At 55.8% G+C, this 24,244-nt stretch overlaps 14 protein-coding genes across 14 annotated transcripts; 7 read left to right on the top strand and 7 right to left on the bottom strand.

Annotated features, from left to right (window-relative positions):
• Positions 1–619: 619 nt before the first annotated feature.
• Positions 620–2,712, top strand: LTR77_007838 (uncharacterized protein; the record flags this gene model as incomplete). The annotated part of the gene is made up of 3 exons (XM_064805074.1): positions 620–1,204; positions 1,275–1,400; positions 1,489–2,712. The coding sequence occupies 3 exons, from the start codon at positions 620–622 to the stop codon at positions 2,710–2,712; spliced, it is 1,935 nt and encodes a 644-aa protein (XP_064656916.1).
• Positions 2,713–3,351: 639 nt separating this feature from the next.
• On the bottom strand, positions 3,352–5,313 carry LTR77_007837 (uncharacterized protein; the record flags this gene model as incomplete). The annotated part of the gene is made up of 1 exon (XM_064805073.1): positions 3,352–5,313. The coding sequence occupies one exon, from the start codon at positions 5,311–5,313 to the stop codon at positions 3,352–3,354; it is 1,962 nt and encodes a 653-aa protein (XP_064656915.1).
• Positions 5,314–5,527: 214 nt separating this feature from the next.
• On the top strand, positions 5,528–6,232 carry TIM21 (mitochondrial import inner membrane translocase subunit tim21; the record flags this gene model as incomplete). Its single annotated transcript, XM_064805072.1, has 1 exon — positions 5,528–6,232. The coding sequence occupies one exon, from the start codon at positions 5,528–5,530 to the stop codon at positions 6,230–6,232; it is 705 nt and encodes a 234-aa protein (XP_064656914.1).
• A 10-nt stretch (positions 6,233–6,242) lies between these two features.
• On the bottom strand, positions 6,243–7,024 carry LTR77_007835 (uncharacterized protein; the record flags this gene model as incomplete). The annotated part of the gene is made up of 2 exons (XM_064805071.1): positions 6,243–6,247; positions 6,274–7,024. The coding sequence occupies 2 exons, from the start codon at positions 7,022–7,024 to the stop codon at positions 6,243–6,245; spliced, it is 756 nt and encodes a 251-aa protein (XP_064656913.1).
• Positions 7,025–7,449: 425 nt separating this feature from the next.
• On the top strand, positions 7,450–8,924 carry LTR77_007834 (uncharacterized protein; the record flags this gene model as incomplete). Its single annotated transcript, XM_064805070.1, has 4 exons — positions 7,450–8,053; positions 8,113–8,222; positions 8,302–8,502; positions 8,577–8,924. The coding sequence occupies 4 exons, from the start codon at positions 7,450–7,452 to the stop codon at positions 8,922–8,924; spliced, it is 1,263 nt and encodes a 420-aa protein (XP_064656912.1).
• Positions 8,925–9,306: 382 nt separating this feature from the next.
• On the bottom strand, positions 9,307–10,080 carry LTR77_007833 (uncharacterized protein; the record flags this gene model as incomplete). Its single annotated transcript, XM_064805069.1, has 1 exon — positions 9,307–10,080. The coding sequence occupies one exon, from the start codon at positions 10,078–10,080 to the stop codon at positions 9,307–9,309; it is 774 nt and encodes a 257-aa protein (XP_064656911.1).
• Positions 10,081–10,701: 621 nt separating this feature from the next.
• Positions 10,702–12,657, top strand: MET13 (methylenetetrahydrofolate reductase (NAD(P)H) met13; the record flags this gene model as incomplete). The annotated part of the gene is made up of 1 exon (XM_064805068.1): positions 10,702–12,657. One exon carries the CDS (start codon positions 10,702–10,704, stop codon positions 12,655–12,657), a length of 1,956 nt encoding a protein of 651 aa, XP_064656910.1.
• Positions 12,658–13,054: 397 nt separating this feature from the next.
• LTR77_007831 (uncharacterized protein) lies at positions 13,055–13,756 on the bottom strand (the record flags this gene model as incomplete). The annotated part of the gene is made up of 1 exon (XM_064805067.1): positions 13,055–13,756. The coding sequence occupies one exon, from the start codon at positions 13,754–13,756 to the stop codon at positions 13,055–13,057; it is 702 nt and encodes a 233-aa protein (XP_064656909.1).
• A 953-nt stretch (positions 13,757–14,709) lies between these two features.
• On the top strand, positions 14,710–15,868 carry LTR77_007830 (uncharacterized protein; the record flags this gene model as incomplete). The annotated part of the gene is made up of 2 exons (XM_064805066.1): positions 14,710–15,232; positions 15,291–15,868. 2 exons carry the CDS (start codon positions 14,710–14,712, stop codon positions 15,866–15,868), a joined length of 1,101 nt encoding a protein of 366 aa, XP_064656908.1.
• A 1,043-nt stretch (positions 15,869–16,911) lies between these two features.
• Positions 16,912–17,921, top strand: LTR77_007829 (uncharacterized protein; the record flags this gene model as incomplete). Its single annotated transcript, XM_064805065.1, has 2 exons — positions 16,912–17,714; positions 17,780–17,921. 2 exons carry the CDS (start codon positions 16,912–16,914, stop codon positions 17,919–17,921), a joined length of 945 nt encoding a protein of 314 aa, XP_064656907.1.
• A 453-nt stretch (positions 17,922–18,374) lies between these two features.
• On the top strand, positions 18,375–19,064 carry LTR77_007828 (uncharacterized protein; the record flags this gene model as incomplete). Its single annotated transcript, XM_064805064.1, has 1 exon — positions 18,375–19,064. One exon carries the CDS (start codon positions 18,375–18,377, stop codon positions 19,062–19,064), a length of 690 nt encoding a protein of 229 aa, XP_064656906.1.
• A 166-nt stretch (positions 19,065–19,230) lies between these two features.
• CTF1_2 (Transcriptional activator of fatty acid utilization) lies at positions 19,231–20,547 on the bottom strand (the record flags this gene model as incomplete). Its single annotated transcript, XM_064805063.1, has 2 exons — positions 19,231–20,335; positions 20,390–20,547. The coding sequence occupies 2 exons, from the start codon at positions 20,545–20,547 to the stop codon at positions 19,231–19,233; spliced, it is 1,263 nt and encodes a 420-aa protein (XP_064656905.1).
• An 88-nt stretch (positions 20,548–20,635) lies between these two features.
• CTF1_1 (Transcriptional activator of fatty acid utilization) lies at positions 20,636–22,544 on the bottom strand (the record flags this gene model as incomplete). Its single annotated transcript, XM_064805062.1, has 6 exons — positions 20,636–21,259; positions 21,316–22,051; positions 22,106–22,224; positions 22,275–22,292; positions 22,343–22,367; positions 22,426–22,544. The coding sequence occupies 6 exons, from the start codon at positions 22,542–22,544 to the stop codon at positions 20,636–20,638; spliced, it is 1,641 nt and encodes a 546-aa protein (XP_064656904.1).
• Positions 22,545–23,074: 530 nt separating this feature from the next.
• On the bottom strand, positions 23,075–23,989 carry LTR77_007825 (uncharacterized protein; the record flags this gene model as incomplete). The annotated part of the gene is made up of 1 exon (XM_064805061.1): positions 23,075–23,989. The coding sequence occupies one exon, from the start codon at positions 23,987–23,989 to the stop codon at positions 23,075–23,077; it is 915 nt and encodes a 304-aa protein (XP_064656903.1).
• Positions 23,990–24,244: the final 255 nt, after the last annotated feature.

Raw genomic sequence — 24,244 nt, 5'->3', positions numbered from 1 at the left:
AGGAGCAACAGTCTTCGGCGGGCACGGGACGGGTTTCATCTTTTGCTCGAACTTGGATGGGCTGGGCCGGGATGGGGATGGGGATGGGATGGGAAGGGGAGACGTGATGATTCCGCTTTACGATATCATGACATTTTTTACTCTTGGCGGTTCGTGTTGCTTCTGGGATGGGCTTTCGCTGACTGAGGTTGGGGGTGAAGGGGAGGGAAGAGGGGGTAGGTGCATTTGGGGAGGAGGATTGATAGGGTGGTATCGTAGCGTTGATGCACTGGAACGGGAACAGACACAGCACAGGCACGTGGTATTGAGATGGTGTGATTATCGTGTGCATAAGTACTCGCGGCTGCCCAGTCGTTCGGCGGGCGAATGTTGCTGTGACTCTTGAACCGTGCATGTGTGGTAGAGTATGTCCGGCTATACAACCAAGGTGACACTCGAGCAAATAACCGATCCACTCCACTTCACGTTCCTGTCCCACCGCCGCATCTGTGTCCCCTTGTTTGCCCTACCCTCCCTCCTCCCACAAGTACGACCAGAGCAAATGCTCAACCATGCCCTCTCCCTCCTTCTCATCCTCTTCTTTTCCCCCACCACCCTAGCCACCCTAACCAATCTCATCATGTCGAACGAGAACGACAACGACACAGCAAACAGCACCCTCTACTTCGGCTACGGCTCCAACTTATGGCAGCACCAGATGCGGCAGCGCTGTCCGACGTCGAAGTATCTGGGGATTGCGAGGTTGGAGGGGTGGAGGTGGATTATCAACTCGAGGGGATACGCCAACGTCGTCGAAATCAACTCCACCAGCACCACCATCCACGAAGGGGAAGGGCAGGAGAAGGATACGAAAGATTCGCCTAGCGGCGAGGTCTGGGGCCTCGTCTACACGCTGGAAACCGAGGACGAGCGGCGGTTGGATGTTAATGAAGGCGTCCCCATCGCCTACACCAAAGAAACACACAACGCCACCTTATGGCCCTCGCACCCCGGCGTCGGCGCTAACATTACTGAGAAAGGAGAAGCTAAGGCAATGCTCGTCTACGTTGACCGCAACAACACTACGCCGCATAAGCCGAAGAAGGAGTATGTTTATCGGATGAATATGGGGCTTAAAGATGCGCTGAAGGAAGGTGTTCCCGAGAGTTATGTGAGGGGGGTGGTGAGGAGGTTTATTCCGGAGGAGGATGGGGATGTGGAGGGGGTGAGGGGGTTGGCGGAGAAGCAGGCTGTGCTTTTTGAGGAGGAGGATTGAGGGGTTTGTGGGATGACAGGGCTATGTGATGTTTGAGGTGGGGCTGGATTGGCTCGTCCTGAAGGTGATGTATCGGATGTTCCATCTTCCTAAGCGACGGAGTAGTTCTGAACGACTATCAAGCAGCGATCGAAATCGCCCCAAAGTCAGCAGACTGGTCTAATAGAAAAAGGTTCCTGGGCTGCAGCATTTTGACATCGTGGGATGAGTTCGGAAAGCAACTCCTCCCCCAGACGACGCGAATTGTCACTATTACCGGGGGCCACTGCCACGCTATTGGGACAAAGAGCAGCTCTCACAAGCGACCCTTGTCGCAGATGGCTATTGTCCTCGACAGCAGGACTTGGTCGACAGATCCGGCGAATATGGTTCCTTTGTTCTTCCATCCATATTCTGCTTTGACCGAAGGAGAGGACGACTCAAGATTTCCTGATCAGATATCTACTCCACTTGGATATTCTTCCAGAAAGGCGGCTACGGCAACAATGGCGGCACCATGCGACACCAGATCGAAGGTCACCTTCTACATGACCCCAGACCCAGGCTACAATCTCCCTCTCCCACCACCGGCTTATGCCCCTGTCCGAGCGCCTGCACCTCTTCCCGCATGCCAGAACCATCGAGTAAAATGTCCCTTCTACACCAACAAGAGTCGATGCGAGAACCTCCCAGGCAGCAGACGTACACGTGCGCCCGCCGGAAGCAAGGCAGCGAGACCCAACGCCGCGTATCGATCCTGCTTCTCTTGCGCCGACCAAGCCGCGCAAATGCTCTATTACGACTCTAATCTCCGAGCCCAAAGCCAAGGACGCGTGCTCCTCGGTAGCCCACAGGGATGCTTCCACGGAGGAGCCCATTACCTGGGCCTGCTGTGCCCTGACTGCAAAAACGCCGAGTTCCGCGCGTACCACCAACGACTGTGCGAGCATAGTTGGTACGGCGGCACCACCAACGCGGAAGTCCTGGACTTCATCAAAGAGACAGCCGCCAGCACCTGCAAATGCGAGGCGAAGCTCATCAAGTTCGCGTGCTACGGCCATCGGATGAAGATCCTCGATGAGATGCAGACCCGCAGCCGCAGGAACGTCGCCTGGCTCGAACGTCTCTTCCTCGCCCCGACACCCACGGGCGGCTCTGAACCCGCTCTCGCTGTTCCTGGAGCGGAGCTTAACGCGATCAGGGCAAATCGAGCGGCACTCGGCAACTCGGCGACGCCTTGTCGATGCGGCAGGGAGATTCCCACGACGGGGTTTGCGCTTCGCGGTCCGGATGGGTATCCTACTCTCGCTGCGTACTGTACAGCTTGCGATGGTGCGATGGTGGATTACGAGACCGTGCATAGGATGGGTCTGCTTGGGACTGGGCCGCCAGCGCATCATGCTCTGCGGAGGAGTAGTCGACTTGCTGGACATGCTGTGTGGAAGAAGCGGAATTTGAAGTTGGGGAGGAAGATTTGAGAGGTGGTGGGAGAGTGAGTGTTTCTCGCAGCCTTGAACTCAATTCGTTCTCGTCTTCATCATTAAGGGAGCCCGTTCGCGAATTCATCCTTCTGGCTCACGGGCATCGAATTCCTGTAATCGAGAAGCTTCTCCAGGACATAATCAAAACCTTTCCAATGCTTCGAGAGCCTTTCCAACTTAATCTCGCTTTCGGGGACAGTGAATAGATCATGGAGGTAGGTCTTGCAGTCGAGTCCAACGCTCTGTTCCACGCTGAGTGGTTCATGCACTGTCACATGCAGTGTCATATGCAACAGAATCTAGCTGCACGACTTTCACCGCCAATCAATGGAGTCTATGTGCCCTTCGGCGTATGAACGGGACGGTAATGCAATGTCATATGCACAGTCATATGCAACATGAACTAGCTGCACGAGTTGCCGCACCACTCAGTGGAATGGCAGACATCTGGAGGGAGGGAGTTTATCGTGCGGCTTCTGACCTCGCATATGGTATCTTTGATACAGGAGCATGGCCGGAGGGAACTACATCAATGTGCTGTCATAGTCTGGTTCCGCAAAGGCAACGTTCAACTCTAGGTCGTTCATCATCACCTGTCCCACTTAATCCCAATGTCTTCCTCGCACTGCAGCAATCTCAAGCAACAACCAGATCAACCACCCCATCCAAGCACCCCTTCCACCCCCTCCTCCCCTCCCTCACCCCAATTAGACTCTCCACCATCGCCCTCGTCGCCCTCTCATCCCCTTTCCCCATCTCTCCCTCCCTCCAAGCCCTCTCCGCCTGCTCCGCCGCCCTCCGCACCACCGCCTCCTCATCCTCATCCCCATACAAATCACACCGCTCACACTCCCCACACCTGCCCCCAGTAGGTCTAAAATGCTGACAAAAATGCCCGTACCCTTCTTTACTCGTGATTTCCTGCCGGCAGATGTAGCACATCGTGTATCCGCAGTTGCAGACCAATTTGTTGCAGCCCGAGGATTTGACGAAGGAAAGCAGGCATTTGGGACAGGTGCGTTTGATGGCTTGCGTGGCGGAGGTTTCGATGGCGGTGCGCAGGGAGGTTTTCTCGTGTTCGAAGCAGGTGTGCGGGTCGCGCCAGCGGACGAGGCAACGGGTGCAGGTGGTGCTGCGGCAGGAGGGGTTGAAGCAGTGGAACTTGAGGCCGCGGCGCGACTTGTGGACGCGGGTCCAGGAGCGTTTGAGGATGGCGGAGGCGGGGGGGAAGATGTGGATGGTGAGGTAGACGAAGCCTGCTAGGAGGGCGAGGGGGATGGTGAAGATGAGGAGGGCAGATATGAAGGCTAAGACCATGGCCTGGAAGGCTGTTGATGAACGGTTGACTAGGTGCAGCCAAATGCCCATTGCTTTTCGTCTTTGTGGTGGAGGAGTCTCGTCGACTTCGACGTAGTTGCAGAAGGGGCAGCGCTGGAGCGGGAGTCGACTCTTAGTCAAGATCTCGCCGGCGACGCGCTCTTGGACTTCGTTCCAGATGTCGTCTTTATCGTTGTCGCCGGCGAGTGCTCGACGTAGAATGCTGCTTGGGATGATCCCAGCGCAGTCGTCGGACGTAGGTGCAAAACAACGGACGGTACTACGTTCGAGATCAATGTTTCGCGACCATCCTTGACCAAACAATGCTTCGTTGACGGTTCGGCGGACGCAATCGAAGCAGAGCTGATGACAACCATCGTCGCATGTCGTCAGTCTCTCAAAAGGAACCGAGCTGTAGCAACACTCGCAGTCGAGAAGGGCTTCCGCTTCTTCAGCTTCCGTCTCGTTGAGCTGCGAAGCAAGAGCGTGGTCCTCTGAGAGCTGCTTTTGTCTCTGGTTTTCCAAGATGGGAGCAACGAAGAGATCGTACAACTCTCGATCTAGCCGTGAGCTTCCTGTTCGTTTCACCGCAGGTACCAAGTCACCCTCCGGATTGGCGCCTGGCTGCCAGATGATGTTCGGATGCTCGCTGACCGTCGCTGATGGTGATCTCTTCGGCCATATAGATGAGAAAGAGAAGCGCCATGACCTGGTGGAGAGTTGCTGCAAGCTAGGGCGTGCTAAAGTGTAAGAGAAGTTCTGCTCGGCCAGGACAGCCTTGATAGCAGAGTGACTCAGGGTGCTGTACTCCTGGTAGAACACCCGTTTGACTGCCGTCTTGTAGCTGTCGCTTCGAAAGGTCTCTTCGTCCGGGAGTTTTGACTGGTCTTTGCGTGATGGTTTGGCTTCCCTGTTCTTCTGTCTGCCGCTTTGGCTGTTGGACTGCTGCGGCTTACGGTACCTTCCACGCACGAGCTTCATCTCCTTTGACAACAGCTGAGCCGTAACAACTTCGAGGCGGCTTTCTCCACTGATACTGGCCAGCATCTCCCGGAAGACCTCCGGTTCTACATCCGGGAAGACATCGACCAGTACAGCAAGAGCGGTATTGAGATCTTTCAAGTCAGCTTCCTCTGGTTCCGCCCGGTGAATGTCAGGGTCGAAGAGAGGCGTGATGTTCTCTCCAGCCTTAGCGTTGGCCGCAGCGGTTCGGAAGGGGCTGAAGAAGTCTGCCTTGTTTTTCCAGAGCCGTGGCCGTGGGAGTGCCGGCACGAAGTCCATGTGGTTTGTTATGCATAAGTACTGCCAATAGCACTGGTCCGTGAAGTCATACTCGTCATCAACACCTTGTTGAAACGGTTCAAAGAAGACAAAGAGTTGTTAGAAGAAAGTGAAGCCAGAAGGAGTGAGGTGGCCGAGGTGGGGCTTGTGTTGCCTTCGAAAGCTTCGAGCTCCTCCCTGACCTCCCACCAACACCAACATATATGTTCTGATGATGGCACCTGTAAAGACGCCATTGAGACTTGCCGGGCCTACAAATATCTTCCGGATCAGTCCTCGTGTCCCGGTCCTCCCCGCCGCTATCACCGCCCGCTCAGCGACCACCGACTCCGCCGCCGCACGGAGACGAGCAGTGACCGTCGCCAACGACACTGGCCGCGTACCATGGCAGCAACTCAGCTTTGGCGAGAAAGCGGCTCGTACGACACAGCAGTCTTTCAACTTCGGCCTCATCCTCCTGGGCGTGGTAGCAACTGGCGGTGTCGCGACGGTGCTATGGCTTGAAGTCTTCTCTACGGACAGCAAGACCGCCGTCTTCAACCGCGCCGCCGACCGCATACGCAAAGACCCTACATCTCTCGAGCTCCTGGCTGGCGAGGGTCTACACAGCAAGCGCGAGATCAGCGCACACGGCGAGCCAAGCTGGAGTCGCTGGGCGAGGAACCGAACGATTGCTTCGAGGTTGGAGAAGGACAGGGCTGGGGTGGAGCATCTACACATGCACTTCTACGTGGAAGGACCAGTTGCCAACGGGACGGTGAATCTACATATGCAGAAGCAGCCGGGGCAGAAGGAGTTTGAGTACTACATGCTGGCGTTGGACGTGCCGGGCAAACAGAGGCACTACCTTGAAGACCCGAACAAAAAGAAGATGGATCAAAGAGGACAGGGAAGGATGTTCGGGGTGAGGTGGAACTGATCACACGCCGTTAGACTATGATGCCAGTGCCAGCTCCTTACGCATGGCCTCCTTGACGATGTTACCGCACAGCTTCGCCTGTGGGTTGGTGTGCACCGCCAACGCCTTGGCCACTTCATTGCCATACAGACCGCCGAGGTAGAAGCAGCGCGACGCTTCCTCCTCAAAGCGCTCTTGGGTCCAGCTGACCGGGTCGTCTGCACATGAACTCAGTTCGACCTTTTCACCATCGGAGCTGACAGCGCCCACATCTTTCGCGGCAGCATGATACACAGCGCCCAATTGAGTATATGCCTGCGCGAGCAGTCTTCCTTGCTTAGGCGATACAGCATCCGTTGGCCTGTCTGGAGATGCTAGCGAGATCGAACTTCGAAGGTCCTTCACTGTCGCTTCCCCGGCGGTTCTTCGTTGAGGCTGCGGAGCTTTCTTTCGCTGCACGAGCAAGTTCCGGTCACCCCAATACCACCTCCTCAGCTGTGCGCGATTGTTCAGTACCGAAGCATAAAGTGGGTTATTATCCGCCACTCCTTCGAGGATGGCGAGTGCGCTCCGATATACTTCGTCTCTCCTGCCTCTTTCGCTGGGAGGCGATGTCTCGAATCGTTCGAGGAGCTGAACGGCTTTCTTCTCCTGGACCTGGAGCTCCGCAAGGAGTGTCGCATCTCGGATGCGCCGATCTGCCGGTAACGAAGGGTCTACTATTACTTCTGCGCGGGAGCTGCTGGACTCGGGATCGAAGACTGAGGCGAGGACTTTTGAGTCGGAGGCGGAGAGCGTATTGATTCGGGACATGGTGACAGCAGGTCCAGCAGGATGAGGTTGCAGTATCAAGAAGAATCAAGTACCTATTCTGCGACAACCCAGACTGTCAGCGCGATAGCCATCTACCTGATATCTCGGCCTTCGAAAGCGAGCAGCGGCAGCAGGCGGTTTTGTTGTTAAGCCGAGCGGTAACCCGCTGAGTCAGCCTCAAAGCCGACTTCATGCGACACTGATTCCATCTTGAGCCGCCTTTCATACCCACAATCTCACCAGAACGCAGTAGCGAAGGTCGAGCAGGTGACATGGGGATGTTGCAATTACGAGCACTCTCGCGAAAGCAGGTAGGTGGGACTCGCCTCTTTTATATTCATTCCCCCAACTATCTCCCGTTCGTCTTTAATCGGCCGAACCATTCCTTTCTCTTGTGTTGCAACCACCTGTAAATACTCTACAACATGGCACCCGGAGCTCTCCTCCCATCAGTGCTGACAGAAACCGGCACCTCCATCCCTCTCTACGAATCCAACAGCTACAGCAAGCCCACCATCTCCCCCAAAACCATCGACTACCGCGGCTACGACCACATCACCTGGTGGGTCGGCAATGCCAAACAAGTCGCCCAATACTACATCACACGCTTCGGCTTCCGCCCGCTCGCCTACCGCGGTCTCGAAACCGGCTCCCGCACCCTCACCAGCCATGTCGTCGAGAACGGCCGCGTGCGCTTCGTCTTCACCAGCCCGATCCGTCCTTCTAGCCGCCAGACTGAAGGTAGAAGGGATGTCGGGATGAAGGAGCAGAAGGTGCTGGATGAGATGTATGAGCATCTCGATCGGCATGGGGATGGGGTGAAGGATGTGGCGTTTGAGGTTGATGATGTGAGGGGGTGTTTTGAGCAGGCTGTCATGAACGGCGCGGAGGCAGTGTTGAAGCCGACGGTGGAGGGGGGTGAGGAGGGGGAGGTGGTGAGGGCGGGGGTGAGGACGTATGGGGATACGGAGCATACTTTTGTGCAGAGGTCGGGGTATAGGGGGGTTTTCTTGCCGGGGTATAAGATCTGTGAGTGCCGTCATATTTTGTCTCGACCTATGCTCTGACTGACATTACGCTTTCTACAGACTCCGCGGACGACCCAATCAACGCCATCCTCCCCAAAATCCCACTCGAAGCCATCGACCACTGCGTCGGCAATCAAGACTGGGGCGCCATGGACTCCGCCTGCGCCTTCGTAAGTCCACTCCCAAGCGCCACCTCCCTCTCATTCATTCCTTTGTACACTCGCTGACAGCCCGCTCTCGCACGAACAGTACGAAGACTGCCTCGGCTTCCACCGCTTCTGGAGCGTAGACGACAAAGACATCTGCACCCACTTCTCGGCGCTGCGCAGCGTCGTCATGGCGTCGCCCAACGAAGTCGTCAAGATGCCGATCAATGAGCCCGCGGAGGGGAAGAAGAAGAGCCAGATTGAGGAGTATGTGGATTGGTATGGTGGGGCGGGGGTGCAGCATGTACGTCTCTCACACTTCGACTAACCAAGCGGCTGGTGTGCACATGTCGAAAAGGGTTGCTGACGATGTAGCAGATCGCCCTCCGCACCCCCTCAATCATAACAACAGTCTCCGCCCTCCGCGCCCGCGGCGTCGACTTTATCTCCGTACCCGACACTTACTACAGCACCATGCGGTCCCGTCTCGCCGCCTCCGGACTCCAGCTCAAAGAACCCTTCGAAGAGATCCAGCGCCTAAACATCCTGATCGATTTCGACGAGGGAGGGTACTTGCTGCAGCTGTTCACGAAGCCGCTGATGGATCGGCCGACGGTGTTCGTTGAGATTATTCAGCGAGAAGGGTTTGAAGGGTTTGGGGCGGGGAATTTTAGGAGTTTGTTTGAGGCTATTGAAAGGGAGCAGGATGCGAGGGGGAATTTGTAGGAGAGGGTGGGGGATAGCGACGGGATCAGCAGGAGATGCTGGTCTTGGGATTCAGATGGGTAATATTCTGCAGAACCCATTTAGTTTGTTGCTTTCATAGTTTCGATACCAGCACTTGGTTGCTTCTCTTCGTTCGAACGGTCTTCATACCGGTTCACACCATTTCTGGCTCTCCGAATCGTATGTAGCTACGTGCACTTCTTTGCCGAGCGCTGCGCAACTTTTGCGAACTGCTAGAAGCGCGGCCTTAGTCTCAGCTGTCGAGACTCATAGAGGCCACAGGATGTGCTGCTTGCTTAATGCACGATCGTAGCCATCATGTTGCCTTCTGTTCCCGCTCTCCCACTCATGCAGCTGCGGACTCTCCGTCAATTGAACCCTCTCAGGGCTCCCTCATCTCCTGGATGATCTGCTCGACATTCTTCGGGTCGTGCGCGAAGCGTCCCAAGAACATGCCGTCTAGAGCGGGAGCGAGAGCTTTCCAGATACCCGGCTTCGCGCTCCCGCCGTACAGGATCCTGACTCTGCCTGACCGGTCTGCCAACAGTGTCCGCAGAGCCTCGACAACGGCCACGACGTGATCAGCTCCAGCCGGCTCGCTCGCCCCAATAGCCCAGATAGGCTCATAAGCCAAGATCACATCTGCATCGTTCGGAATCTGGGATAGCGCAGCATCAATCTGCGGCTTGCATTCGCCGACAGCGATTCCAACGGCTTGAGAGGCGATGTTGCTTTTGCTCTTCTCTCCGATGCAAACGAGCGGTACCATCCCATTCTTCACGATAGCGGCAGCTTTCTTTGCAACGTCCGCGTCTGTCTCCCCAAATAGCCTCCGTCTCTCAGCGTGCCCGATCTCCACGACCTTCACGCCAGCTTGAGACAGTGTGACCGGACTGACCTCGCCGGTAAACGCTCCCTTGTCTTCGCTGTAGCAGTCCTGAGCGCCGAGCATAACCTTGGTATCGGCAAGCTTCGCCTTTGCCGGCAGAACAGTTATAAAGTCCGGGATGACGAATAGATCCAGATCGGCCTTCTCTGCTGCCGGGGCGAGGGCGGCGAGAGAGTCTATGTAGCGGTTGGTGTCGGGTAGGTCGAAGTACATCTTGAGCGAGGTGCCCAATATGCGCTTCTCACGCTTGCCGGGGATGGGTGCCATGGTGGATGATGGGCCTGGGATCGGTCTATGATCGTGAAAAGTCTTCCTTGATGAAATTCAAAGTGGCCGCCAGAATGATTTTATATGTTTCCCTCCCTGCCGCCTTATAGTGGCCGAGAAACGTATCCTTTCCACGAAGCCACGGTATGCCTCTTCTGTACAAGTGTCGCCGTTGAGCAGAGCGTATGGGGCCGTGATGGTGTCCGTCCGGTCATTGGTGAGGGTGGACAAGGGTGGAGAATGACCGACGTCGTGGATCGGGGTTGGGTGGGGGTGCTCCGTGGAGTGGCCTCGGTGGTGGAAGCCACGGAAGCCTTTTTTTTTGGTTCGATGGAATGCATTCTTGATCTTCCATCTGACCGCCTTGCAGCATCCATTATGAGTCTCGCCAACACCAGCTGCTGACCCAGAGCGTAATGGCACTGTACAACGGACAAGAGTTGACGGACTACACTCGCTACCAGCACATCTGAATCACCACACCATCTCACCATTGCTGTCTGAGGCGGCTGTGCTACCAGACAAAAACGCCTGTTTCTGACAGCAAACACCATCCGAAAACCACGATATAACACTGCGAGCGAATACTGCTGATCCAACTCCCACCTCACCGCCACCGACATGCATATCACGAAGAAATTGGCGGCCGCCCACGCGGAGGGCAGGCCCACCTACTCCTTCGAATACTTTCCACCGAAGACGGCACAAGGTGTGCAGAACCTTTACGACCGCATGGACCGCATGCATGCCATGGGCCCGGCTTTCGTGGATATAACCTGGGGCGCCGGAGGACGACTGTCCAGCCTCACGTGCGAGATGGTCAAGGTGGCCCAGTCAGCATACGGGCTGGAGACGTGTATGCATCTGACATGCACTGATATGGAACGGAGCAAGATCGATGACGCGTTGAAAGAGTGCTATAATGCTGGATGCACGAACATCCTGGCACTGCGCGGTGACCCGCCAAGAGAAAAGGAAAAGTGGGAGCAGACAGAAGGCGGATTCAGATATGCACGAGATCTGATTGACTACATCAAGAGCAAGTATGGCGATCACTTCGACATTGGCATCGCTGGCTACCCTGAGGGCTGTGATGATGAGACGACTGCGGATCAGCATATCCCATATCTGGTTGAGAAGGTCAAGGCTGGCGGCACGTTCATCGTGACACAGATGTGCTACGATGCAGACCGATTCATCGAATGGGCGAAGCAGGTGCGGGCTGCTGGTGTACCGGACTCTGTGCCAATCATACCAGGAATCATGCCGATCCAGACTCATGCTTCCTTCATCAGACGAGCGAACTGGACCAACTGTTTCGTCCCGCCAGAGTGGCACGCAGCGCTCGAGCCGATCAAGAACGACGACGGAAAAGTGCGAGAGGTTGGCAAGAACTTGATAGCCGACTTCTGCCGCAAGCTGCTTGATAGTGGCACCACGATGCACTTGCACTTCTACACCATGAACTTGGCTGCTTCTACCAGCATGGTACTTGACGAGCTCTCGGTGACACCCACAAACGAGACCCACGATCCCGACATCAAGCCTCTACCGTGGCGGCAGTCGCTCGGCAAGAATAGGCGAGATGAGAATGTCCGCCCCATCTTCTGGCGGAACCGCAACCGCTCATACGTTGCACGCACGCAAGACTGGGACGAGTTTCCGAACGGTCGCTGGGGTGACAGTAGATCTCCAGCCTTCGGTGAGCTGGATGTGTACGGTATTGGCCTAAAGGGCACGAACGAACACAACCGCAAGTTGTGGGGTGAACCGAAGAGCGTGAAGGACATCTCGGACCTCTTCGTGGGATATATGAAAGGCAAAGTTGAGACCTTGCCGTGGTCCGAAGCACCCATCAACTCAGAAGCCGACGTCTTGCGAGAAGACCTCATCGACCTCAACAGCAGAGGTCTGCTGACGATCAACTCGCAGCCAGCTGTGGATGGTGCCAAGTCATCTGACCCTGTGTACGGCTGGGGCCCACGCAACGGCTATGTCTACCAGAAGGCATACTTGGAGCTCCTCGTATCGCCAGAGCTCATCGACACAGTCATGCAACGCATCGAAGCGAATCCAGACCTCACGTTTTACGCTGTCAATAACTCGGGCGAGTTGAAGACCAACGCCGATTCCGAGGGCGGGCCCAACGCAGTGACGTGGGGTGTCTTCCCAGGCAAGGAGATCGTGCAGCCGACTATTGTCGAGACCATTTCTTTCCTGGCATGGCGAGACGAGTTCTACCATCTCGGCTCGGAATGGAGCAAGTGCTACGACGAGGACAGCGAAGCTCGTAAAGTCATCAGAGAGGTCACGGAGAGCTGGTACCTCGTCAACATTGTGCACAACGACTTCCGCCAGAAGCGCGGCATCTACCATCTTTTCGATGGACTGAAGGTGTCAGGAGTGGATGTGCAGGTCAACGGCGACGCCCAAACCAATGGGCACAGCCACACGAACGGCGTCACTGAAGCAGAGACTCAGGGCGGCGCAAAGCCAGAAGTCAACGGAGTGCCAGATGGCAACAACGCGGTCAACGGCGCTGACAAAGTGCTCACGAACGGCGATCTGAAGAACTAGACGGATACAGGGGAATGTTTACAGCGGGCGTTCATGGTGTGCGGACATGCTCTTTCAAACGCCGCCTGAAGGCTTCTCTTCTTCAACAAGGGATGAATAAAGGCGTTTCGAGCGGGATCAAAAAAGCGAAGATACCCCATTCAACCGGGAGCCGGGACCAAAAGGGGTTTCAGGTTGTAATGCTTGTCATGATGAGAGAGGTGGAGATGATTAGACGACTTCAACAGATGTGGTAATGTAGCTGGTGGCTGCGGCTTTCAACAGACGTTGGGGACGTGGAGATGGGTATGAAAATGAAAATGAAAGTAAACAACCAAGCAAGCAATCTTCTACTCAGCACGTACCGGTTGAAAGTAAGTCAATTCTCCTTCGAATACAACAAGCACCTCCATCCGTCTCACTGGGGCGGGCACTTTTCAGCGTTCCTCACTATAACGAACCCATTGTCCAGCCCGCTCTCGTACTTCTCCCTGTACCAGTCCAACTTGTCCTTCCAGTCTACATAGCACGCCTCGAACAACATCTGCACCCACCGGCTGAAGCGGCTTCGCGTGGCCAGCGAGAGCCTCGACATCGCTTCAAGCCTCCTGGCTCCCCAGTCGGAGGTCTCCAGCTCGCTGTCCCAGTAGTAAGAGATCCCGTCCGTCTTCTGGATAGACCCGAAAAGCGTGGCCTGGCAGCAGAGATACGGCACCCATCCGCTGCAACCGATCCTGGCGGTGTCGTTGGCGTGGCGGTCGAACAGCTCGAGCCACGGGGTGAGGGAGGGGGGAATGCGGTGGGGCATGTCTGACAGGTAGGTTTCGGACTCGAGGACGAAGGTGTTTGAAGAGAAGTAGATGGGGAGGGCTTGGTTTCGCAGTGAGCGGGAGGTTTGGGCGATGCTTGGGATGGCGGGCGGGATGGTGGTGACGGTGGAGGGGTCGCCATCGTCGTGGGGCGCGCATTCGTCTTTGTTCGGGGGTCCCTCTGCTTTGCTTTCGGTGCGAATTCTGAGCGGCTCGGGTTGGAGGAGGAGGTGGTGGGAGATGTGGGCTTGGAGTTCTGCGGGTAGCTGCTCGAGCCTTGATGTTTGGGGGTGGTTCATCGTTTGGTTCATATTGCAGAGTTCAAGGTCGACAGCAGAAGAAGGGTTACGTTACGAACGCCTCGACGAATGGCATGGGACTTTTAGTGTCAAAAAGAACTGTGAAAGCATCGAAGGATTGATCCACGAGCGAAGTCCTGTGTCAGCCTCCGCCCCCAACAGCGTCCGCAAAGGCGGAGTGCTCATGCTGCGAAAGCCGGACTGGCTCTTGAGAAGCCTCAGAAGTGGGCGTATGCTCGGAGAGTTACTTGGTAGTAATAAGGAGCGAAGTTCGGTTTTTTGTTGGCGATGATTGTGAGGTATGAATCGTCAGCCTACGGCCTACCCGTGGTTCGCGATGTTTCGAGCATGCTGGTAGTTCGTACGTGTACGGTCTATCCCTTCATAGCCTTGTTTTTCTCATCATCACACGCATACGGATATTGGCCCTTGCCAACAAGTCTGATCATGCCGCGTGTGTGCCAGGCGAAACAAGTTTCTGGACGAGATGAAGTCTCAATCTCCCCGCCACACGTGATTCGGATTCTCGCTAGCAACGGACCGGGCGGCAGAGCGGCTCTCCGCAAAACGGCAGCGACGATTCTCAGCCTTATTGAAGCAGCTCGTCGAACGGTTGGGACATCGCACACAAACCTGATTGACTTGCATGTGACCAGGAAGAAGGACATCGATATCCGGTGCATACAGCAAGTTGCATACATTGTCTGACGGTCACCCAAACAAAGCTCGAGCACTTTCTCATCAGTCGTTCCAACCACCGCCGATCAACACAACTTCGACCAGCCACCGGGCGTCCAATCCCAAATATCGCCATTACTTCTTCAAACGCCGCGCCATTGTTTCTCGCTAGCTTTCTTTAGCTCACCAGACACCCACATAATCCATCCCGCACACGGCGCCAGACCAGACCGAATAATACCTCGCTCGCGCCTCACACACTCCCTCCTCCTCCTCCTTCCTCTACCATGTTCTTCAAGCGTCTCAGCAGATCGCGCAGCAACTCCCAGTCCTACGTCGACTCCTACAACAGCCCCCACGACAGCAAGCAGTCCTACCCCGACGACGCTCGGTACGCTCAAGCTCCTGACGGCCCTGACGACCGTCGAGACCTGCCCTCGTCGCGACAGAGCGACAACCAATTCAACAGCGCCCCGCCCGCGAAAGACATGTACCCGCGCCAAAGCCAGCCGCAAGAGGTCTACGCTTCGCCGCCTCTCAGTGCCGGTGGTGGTGGTGGTCCGATGACGAATGGGTATGGGAGTCGCGGCGGTGGAGGCTACGATGACATGCCGTCGCAGAAGATGTCGTCCAGCAGCGCCGCGCCGCCGGACCTGCTGATGCAGGCGTTCAACCAGGCGCTGCGGCCGCACATGGATAAGGTGGACTCGCTGGAAAATGAGATTCAGGATCTGCGGGCGTACATCGACCAGCTGGAGCAGCAGAGGGGTGACGTGCATGCGTGGATCGATAAGAGAGGGCTGCGACCTGGTATGTACTCACAAACATCTCCACACATCTTAGACATGCAGCTAACATGATCTGACAGACGTCCCACCCTCAATTGCCCACCAAATGGACTCGGCTTCGCACAGCTCCTCGCCCACCCACGCCGCTCAAACCCTCAACGCCCAACTCGACCGCAAAATCACCATAGTCAATTTCGACCTGCACCGCCTGCAAGACGACCTCAACGACTCCCTCCCAACCCCCTCCTTCTCGGCGTGCATGCTCAAATTCCTCCCCGACATCCAACGCCTCAGCTCCCTCCCATCCGGACCTCACTACGCCTTCGACCTCCTGCTCAAGCTCGGCGGGAACCTGAACTCCCACGGCGGGCTGGAAAACGGCGACGAGGCAGATCTCGCCGAGCGCCGGTCCTTCTACGCGCGGCTGGACGACGCGATGGTGGATGTAGTCCACGGACGGTTCAAGGAAGAGGGCGACAGCTGGGGCGTGCAGCGCGAGATCAAGCGGATAGAAAAGACGGGCGCTTACCTCCGCAACTGGGGCGTGGAGCCCTACTTCCCACAGACGCTGGATGTGATGCGCGAAGAGAGCGGTGCCGGTGGTGGTGGGCATGGTGGACAGGGTGCGGGACAGACGCCGCCGAATACTTACTCTTAGGAGGAGATGGATGGTCGGGGTGCAGTCGCGCATAAGGTTGGGCAGAGTGGTAATGAAAGTGGAAGGTTCAGTGAGGCGCTGGAGAAGGCGGAGGCTGCGATGGCGGCGGAGAAGGGTGAGGGTACACAAAAGGGATGAATGACTTGATGACTGTGGCATAGTTAATCACGACGGATGGGACGAATCTCCTTGGCTTCGTTTCTGGGAGGGGCTGGAGGTGTAGTTAATACAGACATTATTGTACAGTGTGAAAACATTCACTGTGCTGAGACACTCGCATTTCCGTCTTGCTCGACTGTCACATGCACACACGCAAACAGCAGCTTACTGTCTCGCGCCCTGTGAGGTCGCACAGTGGATCCGGAGGTGTATCAATGACATGCTGTGCAGTTTCTCCTTCACACAAATGCACATGCGAGTCACCGAACGAACAAATAGCAACCTTGAGTGCTTGACCGTCATCGATTCCTACATTTCCGCAGTGCTCGCATACCGAAATGCAGCACGTGGTTGTCACCCAATCACAACGCCTCGCATTCAAGCTAAACCAACTTCAGCCTCTGTCTGCGAGCTCCATCTTCTGCGAACCTCATCCCATCCCGTGTCTGATCTCTCCACCTTCTTGGCCTCTCCTCTTCCACACATCGTGCTGGGGTGTGACGACCGCTGCGCCGCTGCCGCCAATGCTCGCAATTCTGCCCTGCTCGTTGTTCCAAGCTCTTCCGAGATCTGCGGCTACGTTGTTCTCCACAGTCTGCAGGTGCCTTTGTGTGCGAGATGGGGAGATGCATGTGGTTGGTTTCGCGTATCGCAAGCTCTGCCCGTTTGGGACTGCAGGATGCTCGGGCTGTGAATCTAATACTCGTTGAGCCGTGGGCGGGATATGAGTATATAGGTTGGGTGGATGTCCTTGAGGTAGGTCTTTTCTTTACTCATCTAACTGCATTCCTATCAAATCACTACGACTACGACGACCTGGAACTCTTCAGCAAGACGAAAAGCTCTCTTCCATCTCGACCACCACTCCCTCCTCTGCAAACACAATGGACGTCTCAGGATATGCCCATCTACTCCCCCGCCTCGACCCAAACGCCAACTGCACCCTCTCCACCTGCCCCGTCGAAGCCTCCGTCTACGGCTACCGCCCGCACCTCAGTGCCACCCTCGTCTTCCTCATCCTCTTCGCCCTCTCCACCCTCGCCTCCCTCTACCAAGGCGCTCGCCTCCGCCACACCTGGTTCTTTACCGCCGCCATGCTCCTCGGCTCCCTCAGCGAAACAATCGGCTACATCGCCAAAATCCTCCTCTACCTCGACCCCTTCTCCGACACCGGCTTCAAAATGAGCGTCGTCATGCTCACCTTTGCGCCAGCCTTCTACGCGGCGGGGATCTATTACTGCCTGAAGCATATTTGCCTCACGTTCGGCTCGAGCTTCAGTCGTCTGCAGCCGAGATTCTACACTTGGATCTTCATCTCCTGCGACTGCTTCTCCATTATGCTGCAAGCCGTCGGTGGCGGGATCGCGTCAGCAGGCGCGGACGTGGCGATGGTGGATATCGGGACGGATGTCATGATTGCTGGGCTGTCGACGCAGGTGGTTACGATGTTCTGCTTTGGGGTCCTCGCCGCCGACTACGGGCTTGCTGCGTACCGGAACCGGGACAACTTGAATCCTGCGACTGCATCTTTCCGGAAGACGAGACAGTTTCAGTTGTTTGTGTTGGCGCTGTGGGTAGCGTATTTCGGGATTTTGATCCGGTGCTGTTATCGGGTGGCGGAGCTGGTGGGGGGTTGGAGGGAGAATCCGATTCTGAGGGATGAGGGGTTGTTCATTGCGCTGGACAGGTGAGACATCGCGCGCACCGTATGTACGATGGATTCTTGAGCTCTGCTGACTGTATTTGCTATAGTGTTCCGTGTGCCCTTGCAGCGCTCGTGTTGAATATCTGGCATCCTGGCTTCTGCTTCCCGAGGGAGACGCAGAAGGGTGTTGCGCTGTCGGAGAGCGAGACGAGCAGCACTGAGGAGGCGAGGATAGGGGAGAAGGTGTAGCAGGCAGATGTTGGATTGGTATTCGATTGAAGTTTTCAGCGAGCGCTACGTTATGCACAAGACATTTCTATGAACACTACACCACAGCACCTTTGTCACCGTTTTCAAATCTTCAAGACCGCACTTGGCTGTCTAGGCTTTTCAAAGAACATATTCCTGCCTTGGACCTTCGCTATTCAGCATTCGTTCAAGCGCACAATGGCCATTCCATTTCTAGGCTTTTGAGCCTCTTGCTTGGTGGGGTGCATCGATCAAGAAGGCTTGTCGGCTACACACTGCCAACAAGACCTGGATGATGATCACCCTCGTAGTGGGGTACATCATACTCATACCCGAGCCGGCAAAATAGGATACACACCTTTCTCGTGTCGACAAGTAGTGTGCTCGTTGTCCTACAACAGTTCTAAACAAGAAAGTGAGTCAAATATCCCTCCCAGACAAGGTCGATCAACCATGTCCTCCTCTTCCGATACCGAACTCTTCCAAACCATCCGCACCGAGCTCTCCACAGCCGTAGTCGGCGACATCCTCGACACTCTGCACTACACCCACCAATTCCTGCCCCCCGGCCTCGCGCCCCTGCAATCCACCGCCAAACTCATCGGCCGCGCCATGCCCGTCCTCGAAGCCGACATCTTCTCCCCCGGCAACCCCTCCTCCAAAGGCCCCCTCGCCACCAAACCATTCGGCCTCATGATGGAAGCCCTCGACGACTTAAAGGAAAACGAAGTCTACGTCGCCACCGGCGGGTCGTTCCGCTACGCACTCTGGGGCGGTCTGATGAGCACGCGGGCGACGCATTTGAAAGCCGCAGGCGCCGTTCTCAACGGAATGGTCAGGGACGCGGAGGAGATTGAGCGGTTGGGGTTTACGGTGTTCTCGCGGGGACTGTATGCGCAGGATCAGGGCGCGAGGGGGAAGGTGATTGATTATAGGTGTATGATTGAGATTGAGGGGGTGAGGGTGAAGCCGGGGGATCTGGTGTTTGCGGATCGGGAGGGTGTGTTGATCATTCCGAGGGAGGTGGAGGCGGAGGCGATTGAGAAGGCACGGGTGAAGGCGAGCACGGAGAGTAAGGTTGCTGAAGCCATTAAAGGCGGTATGAGTGCTAGCGAGGCGTTCAGCACTTTTGGTGTTTTATAGCGTACCTGCCCAATTCTGTCTTCTAACATCGTGGCGTCGAAGGGCATTTCATCTTCTCCGGCATCAGCAATTGCCATTGTGGCGTCAGACAAGGCTCCAAACATTCAGACATCAACGTCGCAAAACCGCAACACGCGTTTCGAGCAACGTTCTCAAAAGTATGCCGTCAGCCGTACCCTCCATTGCCGTTGCCAGTAGGATTCCCGAGCCCACCAGCAGCCGCAAGCGCAGACAGGTCGCCGTTAGGAATCCCAAAGAACTCGAACCAATCACCCACATTCAGCGTCGTAGGCACGATCGGTCCAGAGTGACTGCTAGAGCTCCACGTATCATCCGGCCGCTGACCCATGTCCATCTGGCTCCAATCCTGGTGATTGTACATCATGTGCTGCATGTTGCCGTCTTGGTGGTTGATGTTGTTGCCATCCTGCTGCGGCATAGTCATCTGCTGGTGGCCTGGCATGCTTGTGGGATCCGGTTGCTGCATGCCGTTGGAAGTGAACTGTTGGTGCTGTGGTGGGCCGCGTAGAGCAGGATCCACCATCGTTTGGCCTGGGCTCTGTAGCGAGAAAGCTCCGTTGATCTCGCTCGGGAACAGCTGCTCGGGCGCGTAGTTCTGCCATAGGTCGTCGGAGATCTTTGGCGAGGCTCTGGTGTGCAGGAAGAAGTCTGGTGTGCTTGGTCTTGTACCTCCCCACGGGTTGAACGGTGTCGTCGGTCGGGTGTTTCCACGTGATGGACCGCCCAAGAAGGCGTCATGTGTCGGGCGGAAGGTTGGGTTGGGACTGCCAGCCGACAGCTGAGGCATTTGTTGTGGTTGTGAGACGGGAGGATTGGGCTGTGGTGTCAAGACCGGACTCTGCGGACGTGATCTTTCGTAGCTCATCTGCGGTGCTGGTGGCCCATTCACGTAGCCAAAGTTGTCCATGTCGTCAAACTTGCGCTTGTTGCTCTCTGAATTCGAAGTTGTGTTCTGCTCTGGGACGGGTGAGACTTGCGCCGTAGGAGGCTTTTGAACGAATCCATTGGGTCCTTTGCTTTTCGCGTGACGGCGGCCAGCAGCTTTCTGCAACCGCTCTTCCAGCGCTTTGTTGCCGAGGATGGATTCGAACAGAGTGTGGACCATCTTCGCCACCAGCCAGACCCTGCTAACATCTCGCAGTGCATTCATGCAGATTGAGGTTCGTTGCTGTGTTTGCGCCACCACGGATTGATTCGATGAGCGCATCTGATACACGTGCATGATAAGCGCGGAGAAGAGAGAGTACACGCTAATACGCAAGATTAGTCTGGAGGTCGAACAGCATCGCTGAGAGGACACTTACATGAATGCAGGCGTGTAGCGAAGCTGGTCATGATTCTGCAAGGCTTCGATTATGCTTGTGATCATGCCAGCAGCCTGATACGCGATGGATCTCGATGGATATGACGTCTCTTCAGGATGACCTCGGAACTTTGAGTCTGGTGAGCCCGCTGGTGGCATATGTGCTCGATGGAGAAGACAAAGCGTGGTGCTGCGATCGTTAGCTCGCTAGTTCTTTCTCAACAACATGAACTTCGAGAAGAACGTACTAGTAGTTTGCATGCAGCAGTGCAGACCAGAAGTGATGCCGTTGCGGCTCCCATTTGACCTCAGGTGGGCAGTTCTGCAGCCAGTCTGCCAGGGCCATATCTGAATGTGTGAGATCGATTGCATTCGGCTTTCGCTTACTCGCCACGGAGTACTGCTGGGCAAGCACCAGGCCCATGATCTCGCAGAGCTTGACGTAGTTGAGGAAGAAATGCACGTGGATGGGGTCAGGCTGGTACTCTGCAGGCCGGTCTGGCTCATCATCCAGAAAGTCTTCGGCTGAGATCATCTCGACATCGGAGTCCTCGATGTTGATGCAGCAAGGGCGGCCCAGAGCAACGGCAACAGATCGGTCGCGGGTGAATAGCGTCCACCATATGCGCTTCCAGAGACGTTTGTCGGCGCGGCTGAGCTGAGAGCCTTCGACGCTGTTGCATAGAGTCAGTGACGGCGAAAAAGTAGAATTGCCACCTATCATGACCAACCTTCGGTGCATCCCACTCCCCTGCGCGACGATGACGGCGACTCTGCTCCAGTAGAAAACATTCTTGGTCACGTCTGCCGCCACGTCAGCCTGGACAAATGTAACGAGCCCAAGTTCCTGCGCGCTCTTACCTTCAGGACCCTGCGGCAAAGTTAGCGTAAGTACCGTCAAATTGGGGAGGAGATTCAAATTCTGACCTCCCAATACCAGCCCATAAGAATCAGGCTCTGCACAATGGTCACTCGATCGTCTTCGTAGTTGGCATCATATAGGGCCTTGGCGCGCTTGTAGAAGGTCATGGCTGCCGGTGTCGTGGAGCCATTTGCGTCCATCAGCTGTGGGTTATTGCAGACGCGAGAGCCGGCGAGGAGTATTGCTTGAAGCAGCAGAAGTGATGGCGGGTTCTTCGGATCGCGATAGCGGCGCATGAATTTGGTGCGGTTGATGACGGGGACGACAGGCGCAATCCATTGGAAGTAGGCGTCGACCAGCTCATCGCACAGTGCTCGAGGTGGTAGGAGGAAGGCACCTCTCTGATGCAGAATGTCGATCTCCACGTTATCGAGCTCGTTGATGCGCGCTCTGGCACCTCGGACATTTTCGGGAAGCGGGTAGTGAACGACATCCGTGGTTCCATGCCGGTCTTGCACGAGCAACGACAGGTTTGATGATTCGCCTAGATACGCCACCCTTCCAGCCTCCTTGATCGGTGCACGAGCGAACTTAGGCTTCATGTACTGGGTGTAGGTGCCGTTGTTAACTTGCTGTTGAGCCGCATACGCTTCAGACATTTCGGTCTGTGGCATGCCCGAGGAGGTGTTGATGCCGATCTTGTCCGGCGCGAACTGGTTCGGATACGGTGCCTCCCGTGGTGGGAAAGTGTCGCTCCTGGCGACGGGGGAGGCATTAGTTTCGGCATAAGAGTCTCGTTCGCTGCTCGCCAACATCAGCAACCTTCCATCGCGTGTAATTATGTCTTGACCATACCTATCCGTCTCCTTCTTGCTGCCCGTCTTCTTTCGCTTCGGTGCCGGGATCTTGCACTCTATGCTGAATGCCACACAGTTTGTACATGGCACGCCGAGACTGGCGGCGTCGCATCGAACCTAGGGAGGATGAGCATGGGGATGCTGCAGGCGGGAGGATTACTGCATACCTTGCGCGCATGGCATGTCTGTATGGACTGTTAGCGCGTGTTTATATCCTCCCGTATATATTCCTTACCTCGCATGCTCGAGAAGCGCGTTGTCTGCGATCATGGGTGTCAGCAAAAGTGGTCTGCTTCGCCCTCTTCGCCGCCCACTCACCGTCGAAAGCTGGGATGCCCAGGTATCTGGTTGTTCGGCGCATTGTTGCCCCCGTTGCCGTTGTTGACGCTCGCGCTGCCCGGCGACGTGTCTTGATTGTCTTGCATATCAGTGCTCATGGCCGCCGCGGTTGGTGGAGCTCTCGCCGCGCTGATGTCGCTGGACCGAGGCCTGTCGTCGCCGACCAGATATCACCTCTGGTGGCGTCAGACCGCTTGCATTTGCGTCGGAAGCGGTCCGGGACGTCGTGGGAGAGTTTGCAGAGTTTTGGCCGAGGAAGTGGTGGTATGCGAAACGAATGTCTCAAAGCACACTCTGTCGATGGTGTAGTGGTCGAGAGCTGCTAGTCCGAATGTCCCGCGCTGCCCGCAAAAGTCTAACCCCGATTCCGATCGGGGCAGGCTTGGCATATGTTCCTACAACTCCCGTTCTTCGATGACTACATTGAATGTCGTGCATACGCATCAGTAGCATGTGATTGGCATTGTCATATTGTAATGTGCTAGTATTGTGATACCCGCCACGGCGCCATCATATTTCTTCGTATCGACTGTCCAAGGGCGATCAGGAGGCGGACTCTGACAGCGACCCCTTTATATCGATGTTGCCTTCCTGGTCTTCGACAGGTCAATGCGACAATACGTACATGCTAGCCCCCTCTCCTCAACCAAGTGATTATGGCAGGCAGCAAACCCTGGTAGCCGTGAGCAACACCCGGAACGATCTCCAGGGAAGCTTGTATGCCATTGTCAAGCCAATTCTGTTGCAAGTCTTTACAAGTCTGGAGGCGGCTCTGAGTGGGAATATCTCCAGTGGCGACTTTTGTTGCACCTTTCCTCGCCATCGCGTGTAGCCACTGTTTCAACTCAGCTTGTTCATCCATGTCACGGTCGTTCAGCCCGACGATGATGAGGATGTCCTCGATCTTCCTTACTTCCTCCAAGTCCATACGTTTCCCGTCGAAGATCGCCTCCAAATCTTGCGTACCATGTGGCCAAGGCATATCGACAACCCTCGTCGTGCCTCCCGGAGCCGCGACACAGACTCTCTGTAACCGCTCTGGATGGAGGTACATAAACCGGTGAACAAACTGTCCGCCTCCAGAACAACCGAGCAACGTGAATTTCTCGGCGTAAATCGCGGGCCAGAGTTGTTGCACCTCCTCGATAATGCTGAGTAGAACCTCATCCGATTTCAGACTTCTACTGCGAAGCTTCTTGTAGGAGTCCAGATCCAAAGGCCCATCCAGCGCTGCAGGAAACAGCGGTGCCAGGATAGCGCAGTCATGTTGGTCAGCGTACTTGATAAGGGAGTCTCTGCAGAGCTGTGCTTCGCGCCGTGTCCCGTGGATGTTGACGACGAGGGAAAGACGATCGTGCTCACGCAAGCGGTCCTCTTGTATAGCTTCATGCGCCGCGCTGTATGCGTCCTCGGGGACGTAGAGCGTGTACGAGACTCGTGGATCTGCTTGACAGGCTCGGAAAGGGATCTTGCCTGCCAGATAGGCTGCACGGAGGAGGTGGGAGGGGAGATAAGCTTGGAGTTGCTTTGTTGTTTCGTCCATGCTCGCAAGAACTGTGATTCTGGGTAACATTTGAGAGCAACTTAACTGAACAGTAGCACAATAGATTAAGTACACCGCCTGCATCGGTGGACGGTCCAAAGTCTGCCGATGGTAGCGCTCCTGCAGTCCACAAGTCCCAACCCTGCCATTGTTCTCCTTCTTCGTACCAGTGGTTAATAGATCTGCTCGTACGAATCTCGAAGTTAACCTTCAGTGGGCCAGACCCACGAATCTCAGACGCATATCGTAAAGAGC

Source organism: Saxophila tyrrhenica, assembly GCF_035928015.1.
Source record: "Saxophila tyrrhenica strain CCFEE 5935 chromosome Unknown scaffold_12, whole genome shotgun sequence".
Taxonomy (NCBI): domain Eukaryota; kingdom Fungi; phylum Ascomycota; class Dothideomycetes; order Mycosphaerellales; family Extremaceae; genus Saxophila; species Saxophila tyrrhenica.
The sequence above is the reverse complement of the archived record's forward strand: the minus strand, read 5'-3'. Positions and strand labels throughout refer to the sequence as shown.